At 55.8% G+C, this 13,575-nt stretch overlaps 1 protein-coding gene across 9 annotated transcripts in view; it reads left to right on the top strand.

Moving 5' to 3' along the window:
- DOCK9 (dedicator of cytokinesis 9) overlaps positions 1–13,575 on the top strand; it is a 118,885-nt gene that overhangs the window by 41,484 nt on the left and 63,826 nt on the right. For all 9 annotated transcript variants that reach the window (XM_076054165.1, XM_076054160.1, XM_076054163.1 and 6 more), the window contains 14 exons: positions 882–1,004; positions 1,202–1,281; positions 1,658–1,881; positions 2,461–2,526; positions 3,293–3,385; positions 3,962–4,085; positions 4,456–4,580; positions 5,637–5,723; positions 8,387–8,488; positions 9,413–9,528; positions 10,095–10,164; positions 10,402–10,530; positions 11,762–11,833; positions 12,307–12,453. In XM_076054165.1, coding sequence (XP_075910280.1) covers positions 882–1,004; positions 1,202–1,281; positions 1,658–1,881; positions 2,461–2,526; positions 3,293–3,385; positions 3,962–4,085; positions 4,456–4,580; positions 5,637–5,723; positions 8,387–8,488; positions 9,413–9,528; positions 10,095–10,164; positions 10,402–10,530; positions 11,762–11,833; positions 12,307–12,453 — 1,558 coding nt within the window. The remainder of the gene's footprint in view (positions 1–881; positions 1,005–1,201; positions 1,282–1,657; positions 1,882–2,460; positions 2,527–3,292; positions 3,386–3,961; positions 4,086–4,455; positions 4,581–5,636; positions 5,724–8,386; positions 8,489–9,412; positions 9,529–10,094; positions 10,165–10,401; positions 10,531–11,761; positions 11,834–12,306; positions 12,454–13,575) is intronic.

Raw genomic sequence — 13,575 nt, 5'->3', positions numbered from 1 at the left:
ATCACAATGCAACCACCACGACCACCGCAATGCAACCACTTTGACAACCACTACAATGCAACAACCACCACAAGCGCTACAACGTAACAACCGTGGACGCCAGAGCAACGCAAACACAACCATAACAAACGACCAGAACGTAAACATGACCACAAACCTGTGTGTGGTCGTGTGGGTAGTGATGTGTGTGGTCGTGTGGGTAGTGATGGTGTTGATTGTTGTGGTCGTGGTGGTCATGGTGGTGGTTGTAGTGGTGTTGGTAGGCCCATGTTCCGTGAGGGCCCGTGCGTGGTGATGGTTGTGGTATTGATTGTTGTGGTTATTGTGGTGGTTGTGGTAGGGCCGTGTTCCGTGGTGGTGGTCGTTGTGGTAGTTGTGGTGGTTGTGGTAGTGATTGGTGTGGTGGTTGTGGTGGTAGTGGTAGGCCCGTGTTCCGTGGTGGTGGTGGTAGTTGTGGTAGTAGTTGTTGTGGTAGTGATTGTTGTGGTTGTGGTAGGCCCATGTTCCGTGAGCGCCTGTGCGTGGTGATGGTTGTGGTATTGATTGTTGTGGTGATTGTGGTGGGGTGGTAGTGGTAGGGCCGTGTTCTGTGGTGGTGGTGGTGGTAGTTGTGGTGGTTGTGGTAGTGATTGGTGTGGTGGTTGTGGTGGTAGTGGTAGGCCCGTGTTCCGTGGTGGTGGTGGTGGTAGTTGTGGTGGTTGTGGTAGTGATTGGTGTGGTGGTTGTGGTGGTAGTGGTAGGCCTGTGTTCCGTGGTGGTGGTAGTTGTGGTGGTTGTGGTAGTGATTGGTGTGGTGGTTGTGGTGGTAGTGGTAGGCCCGCGTTCCGTGGTGGTGGTAGTTGTGGTAGTTGTTGTGGTAGTGATTGTTGTGGTGGTGGTAGGCCCGTGTTCCGTGAGGGCCCGTGCGTGGTTGACAGAGACTCGCGCTTCTCCGCGCTCTTCCGGCAAGACAGCGCCAAGTTGTCTGACGAGGATCTGCTCAAGACTCTCTCGGAGTTCCGCAAGTATGGCCCCATCACCGCCATCCTCACCATCCTCACCATTTCCATCATCATAATCATCACCATCGCCGCCATCGTCATCACCATCACCGCCATTGTCACGACCATTGTCACCATCATTAGCATCGCCGCCAGCAGCATCATCATCATCATCACCATCATCATCACCACTGTCTATGGGGATCGTTGTCCTTGTTCAGGCCAGAGAGGATGGCGAAACTTCAGGTCATCCCAGGGTCACTGGACGTCACCGTGGAAGTGGTTCCTGCTGAACTTCCCAGTGAGTCATCGCACTCTCACACTTACTCTCACACTCACTCTCATACTTACTCTAAAATGTACTCACTAACTCACTGACACTCTCACACTCACTCTTACTCACCCACTCACTCTCACAAGCACTTACTCTCTCATTAACTCACTCACTCACACTCTCACATGCACTCACTCGCACTAATGCACTCAGTCATGTAATCACTAACCCACGCACTCACTGACCACGCACTCAATGACCCGCGCATTCACTGACCCATGCACTCACTGACTCATGCGTACGTACGGTGCGAAAAACGTTCAACACATATAAACAGCACTTGCACCAACAGCCTCTGCAGGCTACTCGGGTACCTTTGTCTTTGTGGCATGTGTGTGTGCAGACTGCGTGACCTCTTCCTACGTCCCGGTCCACCCCTTCCACTTGACCCCCGAGGGGACGGGGGGTGAGGGAATATCGGGGGTCTCGGGGGCCGCGGCGGTGGTGGAGGTGGAGGAGTTTGTGCCGGAGGAGGCGCGCCTGGCGCAGCCGTTCGCCGTCTACCGGAACCACCTCTACGTCTACCCTCGCGCTCTCAAGTACGACGGGCAGCGCAGCTTCCCCAAGGTACCAGCCTCGCACGGCATCGCACATTGTCGTCATCATTGTCGTCATCATTGTCATAATCATTATCGTCAACATGGTCATCGTCGTCGTCGTCACCATCATCATATGTCACGATCGTTATCATCATCACCGTCGTCGTTGTCTTAATCGTCACCATCGTTATGTGCGTATCGATTACAGCGACCATCCCACGTGTGCTTCCAGGATTGTTTACCATTGTGATCACAGTAGAATTGTATAGTTCTGTCTCATTAGTGGATATTGTTGTTCAATGGAGAGCGGTAGCGCAGTGGTTAGTGCGCTGCGCTACGAACCCAGCAATTACCGCTCACGGGGCACCAGTGACAGTGATTATCTGAACCGGTCATGGGCCCTTCCCTAGGTCGTCTTAGCCTTAAATGAGCACCCGGTGCGGTGTGTAAACATCGCCACTGGGGAATCAAAGGCGGCCGGGCGTGGCGCAGGGCACCCCCACCCCCTGGTGTGCCATTCCGGCCTTCGTAGGTGCTACTCTCTAACAGGACTTGTCCCAACAGTCTGGTAAATCTATATGGGGGATCTTTGTCTTTGTTCCGGTAGGCCAGGAACCTGGCTGTCTGCATCGAGTTCCGGGACTCGGACGCGGAATCTGCTCAGCCTCTCCCGGTGCGTCCCATGGGGGTGGGGTTTGGGGGGGGGGGTTTGGGGGGGGGGGTTTGGGGGGGGGCTGGGGGATGAAGGGGGCCACGGGGGGTGGGGTTTGGGCGGGGCTGAAGGGGGCCACGGGGGGTGTGGTTTGGGGGGGCTGGGGGGTGAAGGGGTCCACGGGGGGTGGGGTTTGGGGGGGGGGTGAAGGGGGCCACGGGGGGTGGGTTTGTGGTTCTTTCCCGTTGGATTCCTTCCTCCAAATGGCTCATCAGCATCTTGGGTGGGTTTATTGTCAGATGGTCGATCATGAAGCGCCACGCACGCACGCTTCCCCCTGCACTGTGAGTGAGAGTGAGTGAGGGAGAGAGTGAATGAGAGGGAGAGAGTGAGTGAGATGGGGACTGTGAAAGGGAGTGAGAGAGTGAGTGAGAGGGAGAGTGTGAGGGAGAGAGTGAGAGAGAGGGAGAGAGTGAGAGAGAGAGTGTTAAGGCAGTCAGACCAGTGACAAAAATCTAGAATTCAGTGACAAAAACATTTCCGAGCTCTGTGGTCCTATACTGGGATGTTGCTCCAACCCAGTGAATGAGTGAGCGGATCGTACCACGTCCAAGCAAATCGGAGTAACCGGAGAAAACTCACACAGTGCAGTGGAGAGAGGGTAAACGCTCGATCCCCGTAGTACAGCGGGGGACTCCGGAACGGGCTCGAGGGGTTGTCGAGGGAGTGAGGGGGCCTAGGGCCCCCCTTGACGGTGGCTCCGCGTGTCCCCCCCCCCCCCGTGCAGTGCGTCTACGGCAAGCCGGGCGGCCCTCCCTTCGTGATGCGCGCCGTCGCCGCCGTGCTGCACCACCAGCACAGCCCCGAGTTCTACGACGAGGTTAGCGCTCAACGACGACGACGCGGTGCCGCACAGCCAGGTTGGCACAGTAGGGGGCACAGGTGGTGCATCAGCGAGTCATCTCAGTCATCTCAGTCAGTCAACCCATGGCACCTGCTGGTTCTGTCCCGTGACCTTCTGCCAGTGGGCGTTGAACACTTCACGTGGCCTTAACGTGCACCTAGCCTGGCACAAGCGCCTTGGTGACGTCACCGCCACTTAGTGACGAATGGCAGTTGTTTCCCGTGTGTGTGCATGTGTGTGTGGAGCAGTAGTGTAGCAGTTAACACGCTGCACTACGAACCCGGCCATCCGAGTTCAATTCCCTCTAGTGGCCGACACCGGTGACGATTATCTGAACTGATGCTGGGTCTTCCCTAGGTCGACTCAGCCTCAAATGAGTAGCACCTGTTGCGGTGTGTAAAAACATCGCCACTGGGGAGACAAAGGCGGTTGAAAGTGGTGTTGACACCCACTCCCTCGTGACATGCTGGCCTTCGTAGGCGTTCCCAAACAGCACTTGCTCCAACAGTTTGTTAAAGAGTATACGGGGGATCTTTGTCTTCGTTTGTGCAGGTGAAGATCCGTCTGCCCACGCAGCTGCACTCGGGTCACCACCTCCTCTTCTCCTTCTTCCACATCAGCTGTGAAGTGAGCGGGAAGGCGGCCACAAAGAAGAGGGAGGCGGTGGAGACGCAGGGTGGGACGCTCGCACGGACACCCGGCCGTCCCCCCTGTCCCCGTGACCCCATGTCCCCGTGTCCTAGCTCCCCCCTGTCCCCACTTCCCCGTGTCCCCGTGTCCTCACTGCCCCACGTCCCCACGTGCCCACGTCCCCACGTCCTCGTGTCCTCGCTCCCCCCTGTCCCCACGTCCCCGTGTCCTCGCTCCCCAATGTCCCCACTTCCCCATGTTCCCGTGTCCTCGCTCCCCCCTGTTCCCACGTGCCCACGTCCCCGTGTCCCCTCCCCGTGTCCCCATGTCACCATGTCTCGTGTCCGCTGCGGGTAATGTGTCCCTGTGGTGTCCCTGTGGTGTCCCGCCGGTGACCCCCCCCGCGCGGTGTGCAGTGGGCTACGCGTGGCTGCCCTTGCTGCGCGATGGCCGCGTGGTGTCAGGGGAGGTCCCGCTCAGCGCTTCCGCGTCGCTCCCCGCTGGATACCTGGCTTCTAACGACACCGCCGGGGCCACCAAGGTACGCGACAAAAGCTAAAGCCAACGAATCCCCCTGCGTAGCCTTCACATACCGTTAGGGCAAGTGCTGTTTAACGAGCACCTGTGATAGGCCGGCACAAGGGCGTGGTTGTGGCCACACTCGTGCCAGCCCATATTTGTCTCCCCTGGTCTCTAGGGGAGGCCCAGGGTCTGTTTGGATACTTGTTGCCGATGTTGAACCGTACACAAAAAGACAAACTATAAATGTGTTTTTAATCCCGTCACCACCCAACACAGCTAATTAGTAAGGCTTGTCACGTAAACAAACATGGCAATTCATTACTAGTGTAGTGTATTCAACTGAGTCACACTCTTAGACTTGGAGGCAGCGCATTTATTTAGTTCCAATACAACGGGGTAACTTCCCCTGACAAGACAACAACCTAGGGTGGTGACCTCCGGGCTAACTACACAGGTTACTGAGTAACACCAACAGCATACTGCCAGGGTCCACGTGCTGGAAGACTCGCAGTACGAAGATCGTAGACGAAGGGTTTCTTCCCCGGGATGGACAACCACGATCCCTCTCGGGATTCGGCTTATATTCTCTCCGGCATGGCCGGCTCCGCCCTTGGCCACGCCCCCCTTCCAGAACTGTCAGGAAGAACCTGGGTTCTACCCACGTGATCCTCCTTGCCCCCGCTTCGGGGCCCCCCTGTCATTCAATCTGGTCACGTATCCTCCCGGGTTAACCAGAGTGCCATGGCCTCACACGACCTTCCCCGTAGGTCGGCACACACACAGCGTGCCCCTCTAGGGCCGGGACTGCACCCACAGCATGGTGACATCCAGTGATGTCACTACACTAGTACAGCACACCAGTGTGTGGGAGAGTAAATCCACAACATTTACAATTGTAACGAATTGGCATGTTTGTTTACGTGACAAACATTACTATTTAAATGTGTCAGGTGTGTACACACACAGGTGTATGCACACCTGTGTGTGCATACACCTGTGTATGTGCTGAGGGCTGGTGTTCGTACATGCTGTTGTAACTGTGCGTGCCGTGCTGTGCTGTGATTGGCTGATGCAGCATGTGGGCCCGGATATTCGCTGGGTGGACGGCGGCAAGCAGGTGTTCCGTGTAGCCACTCACCTTGTCTCCACCATCTACACGCAGGTGAGCACCCTCCTCACCTCACCCACCTCGCCTCACCCACTCGACTCACCCACCTCGCCTCACCCTCCTCGCCTCACCCTCCTCGCCTCACCCACCTCGCCTCACCCTCCTCGCTTCACCCACCTGGTCTCACCCACCTGGTCTCACCCACCTGGCCTCACCCACCTCGACTTACCCACCTCGCCTCACCCACCTCGACTCACCCAATGGCTTCACCCACCTGGCCTCACCCTCCTCGCCTCACCCACCTCGTCTCACCCACCTCACCTCATCACCTCGCCTCACCCACCTCGCCTCACCCACCTCGCCTCACCCACCTCGCTTCACCCACCTCGCTTCACCCACCTCGCCTTACCCACCTGGCTTCACCCACCTCGCCTCACCCACCTCGCCTCACCCACCTCGACTCACCCAATGGCCTCACCCACCTCACCTCATCACCTCGCTTCACCCACCTCGCCTCACCCACCTGGCTTCACCCACCTCGCCTCACCCTCCTCACCTCACCCACCTCGCCGCACCCACCTCGCCTCACCCACCTGGCCTCACCCACCTGGCCTCACCCACCTCGCCTCACCCTCCTCACCTCACCCACCTCGCCTCACCACCTCGCCTCACCACCTCGCTTCACCCACCTCGCCTCACCCTCCTGGCCTCACCCACCTCGACTCACCCACCTCGCCTCACCCACCTGGCCTCACCCACCTCGACTCACCCAATGGCCTCACCCATCTCGCCTCACCCACCTCGCCTCACCCACCTCGCCTCACCCACCTGGCCTCACCCTCCTCACCTCACCCTCCTCACCTCACCCTCCTCACCTCACCCACCTCCTCCTCACCCACCTCGCCTCACCCACCTCGCTTCACCCACCTCGCCTCACCCACCTCGACTCACCCAATGGCCTCACCCACCTCCTCCTCACCCACCTCGCCTCACCCACCTCGCCTCACCCACCTCGACTCACCCAATGGCCTCACCCACCTCACCTCACCCACCTCGCTTCACCCACCTCACCTCACCCACCTCACCTCACCCACCTCGCCTCACCCTCCTCACCTCACCCACCTCGCCTCACCCACCTCACCTCACCCACCTCGCCTCACCCACCTCGCCTCACCCACCTCGCCTCATCACCTCGCCTCACCCAATGGCCTCACCCACCTCGCCTCACCCACCTGGTCTCCACCATCTACACGCCTCACCCATGGCACCTGGGTCTGCCCCGTGACCTACTGTCAGCAGCGAGGGCCTTCGACACTTTTCGGTACCTCAAGGTTCACCTAGCCTGGCACAAGCACAGTGGTGACATCGCCACTGCTTGTGTATAGACGTGCATGTAGTACCGACATCTCTGCGTTATTGCAATGGTCAAGGCCTATGATACCATCAACAGGCCAGGGCTCTGGGTTGTTCTTCCTGCTTTCGGAGTCACTGAATTCCTGGTCACAATCATTAAGAACCTTCACGATGGTGGGCAGCCCTGAGTAAAGCTGTGTTGCCGGGAGTCAGAGCCATTCCCTGTTCACCTTGGGGTGCGACAGCGATGTCCTTTGGCTCCCGCATGATTTAACATCATCTTCGACCACTTAGTTCGAAAAGATTTCCATGGCTGCACCAAAGCAATCTCCATCTGGTACAGATACAATGGGAGGCTTTTTAATGCCTGGGTGCAGACAAGGTATGGGTTCCTGTTGGTCAACCATATTATATATGCTGCTGATCTGGTGATTGCTGCTCACTCTGAGAAGGAGTTGGAGGTTCTGTTCCTGAACCTGGAGCTTGCCACTAAGAGGTGGGGCCTTACCATCAGCCCCTCTATAATTAAGCACCTGTATGGGTATTTTGTATCTTTCAATACTCCACGCCCTCAACTCAGTTGTGTTTCCGTACCTGGACAGTGTGCTTATGACCAGCTCTGGTTTGACAGCAGAGGTTTCACTCCGAATCAGCTGAGCGGTATTATCTTTTCATCAGATGCGTAACCCTGTGTCGAAGCTACTTGGTCTGTCACTCCACACCAAACTTCCGGTCTTCTCGGCCAGTTTCTATCCTTGTGAAACGTGGAGCCCTCGAATGGAACATCTACAGTGGTTTAAAACTTTCACGCTCCTCATGTAGCCTCCATGCCGATCCACCGCATACCCAAGCAGCTTCTGTTTGGCTGCATAGAGGGGGCTACACGGGCGCAACATGGGCTGGAGAAGAGATGGAATGATGTGGTATGGAAGATGTGGAGCTGAGTGGACTTTCCGATGACTGGTACCAGCAGTGTGAAGATCGACCTATATGGAGGAGGCTCGTGAAGGACGCTCCTGAGCAGTTAAATGCAGTTGCCCCTCCAACAACAACTAAGGACAGAGGAGCGACGCCCGCAACAACGAGCGGAGTGCTAAGTGGATAAAATACAGCAGGTTAGCACAGTGGGGGGTACAGCTGGTGCATCTACCGGTCATCTCAGTCAGCCAACTCATGGTAGTTGGGTCTGTCCCGTGACTTCTTGTCAGCGAGCCTTCGACACTTCACGTGGCCTCAAAGTGCACCTGGCCTGGCACAGGCTCCTTGGTGACATCACCATCACTTAGTGGCGAATGGTGGGTACTGGTATTGGTACATGTGTGTGTACGCTTGTGTGTACGTGGGTGTGTGCATGCGCCCATCAGGACCAACACTTGCACAACTTCTTCTCGTACTGCGAGCGCGCAGAGGAGGCGGAGACAGGGGGTGCTCCCCTCAACGAGGGGGAGCTCATCAAGTACTTGAAGGTAGGGGGCCAGTGGGCCGGGCCAGTTCATCATCACGGCCGTATCGGAGACACCGAGAACCAGCTCCGACCACGGCACACCCCCGTGTCGCTGCCACGTGTCCCTGCCACGTGTCCCTGCCTCGTGTCCCTGCCATGTGTCCCTGCCACGTGTCGCTGCCACGTGTCCCTGCCACGTGTCCCTGCCACGTGTCCCTGCCTCGTGTCCCTGCCACGTGTCCCTGCCACGTGTCGCTGCCACGTGTCCCTGCCACGTGTCCCTGCCACGTGTCCCTGCCACGTGTCCCTGCCTCGTGTCCCTGCCACGTGTCCCTGCCACGTGTCCCTGCCACGTGTCCCTGCCACGTGTCCCTGCCACGTGTCCCTGCCTCGCGTCCCTGCCTCGTGTCCCTGCCACGTGTCCCTGCCACGTGTCCGTTTTGTGTGTGCGTGCAGCGTCTTTTGTCTCGTGTCCATGTGTCGTGTCCGTTTGTCTCCCGTGTCTCAAGTCCCATGCCCAAATGTGCCTTGTGTTTCGACTCCCCATTGGCGTGTGTCCCCATGTCCCCATGTCCTCATGTCCCCATGTCCCCATGTCTCTGTGGCTGGGTACTCTGAATCGTGCCTCCGGGTCCTCCGTGTGTTCCCTGTCCCGGTGCGTTGCCGTGTATCTACGTCCCACGTCCCCTGTCTGTGTCTCCATATCCCCTTGTCTCCGTGTCCCATGATGTCTCTGTCTAATGTAGGATGTAGATGGTTTATTTGTATGTGTTTGGGTGATTTACTTTCCTTTCTTGTACTTTGCACTCCTGTCCTGTTTATGTATTGTTTTTGTTGTTGTAACGTTCTTATCCACCCTACTGGGCATCTGTGGAAATTGGATTCCTCCAGTAATTATAATTATTTTGATTCTGACAATGTCCCTTGTCCCCGCATGTCTCTGCAGAGTCTGCACGCCGTAGAGAGTCACGTGATGGTGGCGTTCCTGCCCACACTGCTTAATCAGCTGTTCCACGTGCTCACCCACGCCACCCACAGCGACGTCGCTATCAACGCCACGCGGTGGGTGGGGGGGCGGTGTGGGGTGGAGGAGCGATGCTCGTGTGCGTTTGTGGACCCACCGCATGCCCAGGCAGCTTTTGTTTGGCTGGATAGACGGGGCTTGTGTCGGGCATGACACCGGCTGGAGAAGAGATGGACTGAAGGATATGAAGCTGAGTGGACTTGCCAATTACCAGTACCAATGGTGTCAAGATCAGCCTCTATGAAGGAGGCTCGTGAAGGATCCAGCTCGGAAATTTGAGGCAGTCGCCCTCATAAAACAACGGAAGTCAGAGGAGCGACGCTCACAACAACGAGCAGAGCGCTGGGAGGCTGATACGCAGCAAGTTGGCATAGTAGGGAGTATAGCTGGTGCATTTTCCAGTCATCTCAGTCAGTCAACCCATGGCACCTTGGTTTGTCCCGCGACCTGCCAGCGGGCGTTTGACACTTCACTTGATAGCCTCAAAGTGCACATAGTCTGGCACACACACCTTGGTGACATCACTGCCACTTAGTGGCGTAGTGGTGTATGTGTTGTGTATGTGTTGTGTAAGTTATGTGTGTTGGGTCTGTTGGGTGTGCAGGGTTCTTATTCACGTGGTGTCTCAGTGCCATGAAGAGGAGTTGGATCACTTCCTGCATTCTTACGTCACGGTGACTACTACATCGTCAATTCCACTCTATGTCCTTACATCCCCATGTGTCCCCGTGTGTCCCCTTGCTTCCCATGTCCACCCTTGTCCATCCGTGTCCATCCGTGTCCCTGTGCCCCCATGTCCTCCTGTGTCCTCATGAATCTCCCCATGTCCCCGTGTGTCCCTGTGTCTCTCCATGTCCCCATGTGTTCCGGTGTTGCTGATTTTTGTTGTTGATTGTTGTTGGTTGTTGTAGTTTGTGTTCAAGACAGAGGAGTCTGCGGAGGCCTGCGAAGGCCTCACCCTGCACGAGGAACTTGCCAAGTCGCTCGGCTTCCTCCTCAAGCCCAGCACCGACTTCCTCACCTGCAACAAACTCCTCAAGGTGAGTGGGCAGAACAGCAAGCTCCTCACCCCACACTCACCCAGTCCCAGGGTGAGCGGGCAGAACAGCAAGCTCCTCACCCTTACCCCACACTCACCCAGTCCCAGGGTGAGTGGGCAGAACAGCAAGCTCCTCACCCTTACCCCCCACACTTACCTGGTCCTAGGGTGAGTGTGTAGTACAGCAAGCTCCTCACCCTCACCCCACACACTCACCCAGTCCCAGGGTGAGTGGGCAGAGCAGCAAGCTCCTCACCCTTACCCCACACACTCACCCGGTCCCAGGGTGAGCGGGCAGAACAGCTCCTCACCCTCACCCCACACTCACCCAGTCCCAGGGTGAGCGGGCAGAACAGCTCCTCACCCTCACCCCACACTCACCCAGTCCCAGGGTGAGCGGGCAGAACAGCAAGCTCCTCACCCCACACACTCACCCAGTCCCAGGGTGAGTGGGCAGAACAGCTCCTCACCCTCACCCCACACACTCCCCGGTCCCAGGGTGAGTGGGCAGAACAGCTCCTCACCCTCACCCCACACACTCACCCGGTCCCAGGGTGAGTGTGTAATACAGCAAGCTCCTCACCCTTACCCCACACACTCAGCCAGTCCCAGGGTGAGCGGGCAGAACAGCAAGCTCCTCACCCCACACACTCACCCGGTCCCAGGGTGAGTTGGCAGAACAGCTCCTCACCCTCACCCCACACACTCACCCGGTCCCAGGGTGAGTGTGTAGTACAGCAAGCTCCTCACCCTCACCCCACACACTCACCCGGTCCCAGGGTGAGTGTGTAGTACAGCAAGCTCCTCACCCTCACCCCACACACTCACCCAGTCCCAGGGTGAGTGGGCAGAACAGCAAGCTCCTCACCCTCACCCCACACACTCACCCAGTCCCAGGGTGAGTGGGCAGAACAGCTCCTCACCCTCACCCCACACACTCACCCGGTCCCAGGGTGAGTGTGTAATACAGCAAGCTCCTCACTCTCACCCCTGGACACTCGTAAACAACTGGGTCTGTCCCGTGGCCTCCCGTCAGCAGCGAGCCCTTGACACTTGATCTGGCCTCAAGGGTGCACCAAGCCTGGTACAGGCACCATCGCAATGTCACCAGCACTAAGTGGTGAATGGTTGGCTGCGTGTCGGCGTCATGTACGTGGAAGTGACTGTGCGTGACGATGGTGAGGAGGAGGTGATGTTGATGAGGTGTCTCCATCTCTTCTTCTCTTCTCCAGTTTTCATGGTTCTTCTTTGAGATCCTCATCAAGTCCATGGCTCAAAACCTCGTGGACTCCGGGAGGATCAAGGTGGTGACCTCCTGAGCCCAGCCGTGAACTCTGAACCTGTTCCTGCAACCCCTTACACAGTCTGACCCCGCACCGTGGTTGCGATTGTGGTCGTGATTGCGGTGGTTTCAGTTGTGATTGCAGTGGTTGTGGTTGTGATTTCGGTGATTTAAGTTGTGATTGCGGTAATTATAGTTGTAATTGCAGTGGTTGCGGTTGTGATTGCGGTGCTTGAACTTGTGATTGCGTTTGTGATTGTGGTGGTTATGGTTGCAATTGCGGTGGTTGCGCATGTGATTGTGGAAGTTGCGGTTGTGATTGTGGTGGTTGCGATTGCGGTATTTGTGCTTGTGATTGCGTTTTTTCAGGTTGTGATTGCGTTTTTTGTGGTTGTGATTGCGGTGGTTGTGATTGTGGTGGTTGTGGTTTTCATTGCGGTGGTCGCGGTTGTGATTGAGGTGGTCACGGTTGTGGTTGCGGTTGTGGTGGTGCAGCTGAACCGGACGCAGCGGTTGCCGGCGTCGTTCCACACGGCGGTGGAGGATCTGGTGGTGGCGGCGACGGAAAACATCGTCATCAAGCACCGCGACTTCGCGAGCGAGACGCGGCGCGCCAACCACAGCCTCGCCGCCTTCATCAAGGTCACCATGTGCTGTGTGTGTGTGTGCTGTGCGTGTGTTTTGTGTGTATGTGTTGTGCGTGTGCTGTATGTATATGTTGTGTGTGCTGTGTGTATGTGCTGTGTTTATGCTGTGTTTGTGTGCATGCTGTGTATTTGTTGCGTGTGTTTGTGTGCTGCGTGTGTGTGCTGTGCTGTGCGTGTGCTGTGCGTGTGCTGTGTGTATGTGTTGTGCGTGTGCTGTGTGTATGTGCTGCGTGTGTGTGCTGTGCGTGTGCGTGCTGCGTGTGTGGGCTGTGCGTGTGTGTGCTGTGTGTATGTGCTGCGTGTGTGTGCTGCGTGTGTGTGCTGTGCGTGTGTGTGCTGCGTGTGTGGGCTGTGTGTGTGTGTACTGCGTGTGTGTGTTTATGCTGTGCTTGTACGCTGCGTGTGTGTGCTGTGTGTGTGTACTGCGTGTGTGTATTTTGCTGTGCGTGTATGCATACGCGTCACTAGGGTTGGTGTCACCCCCATGGACCTCCTCCCATACCAGACCATACAGAATCCTTAGTAATGTTTTTTGTGCTAATGTTACTCGTAAATCGTAATTCCCGTATATCACTGAATGTAATGGCAATAGTAGTGACATACACAACTAGCAAAATTTAAATTACACCTTTAAAATACAATATCATACGTACAGCCTAAATGTACTTTTACATAGTTTCACGTGGTTAAAGTGAAACTTCGGTAAGAAAACAATATAATTCGAAGTTAAAAAAGCGTCTAAACATTTAAGAACTACATTAAATCAGATATATATTTGCAAGACGGTGATGTTTTTCAAGGAAACACAAGACTAAAATGAAAAAAACTGAATTTAAGATTTAAGTAATATTTCTAAACATGTATCAAGAAACATAGCATTACCCCCAACTTCGTGTTTTAAATTGTCAATTTCTCTATTTAGTTATCAAAGATTTATATAATCAATAATTGTTCTGCATGTAAGTTTATTATCAATTTTAATCAGAGAATAACATGTGATATAGTTGTAACTTGCTAAAATGTCATATTTCTTAGATTATATGAATACTCACAACACAATAGTTTTGTAAAATCTTTCTACATTGAATTACAACATTATTAGTTACAACATTATTAG

Source organism: Petromyzon marinus, chromosome 64 (assembly GCF_048934315.1).
Source record: "Petromyzon marinus isolate PM22_M1 ecotype Great Lakes invasive population chromosome 64, UKy_Petmar_22M1.pri1.0, whole genome shotgun sequence".
Classification (NCBI taxonomy): domain Eukaryota; kingdom Metazoa; phylum Chordata; class Hyperoartia; order Petromyzontiformes; family Petromyzontidae; genus Petromyzon; species Petromyzon marinus.
Note: the sequence above shows the minus strand (reverse complement) of the source record. Positions and strands in the feature narration are given on the sequence as shown.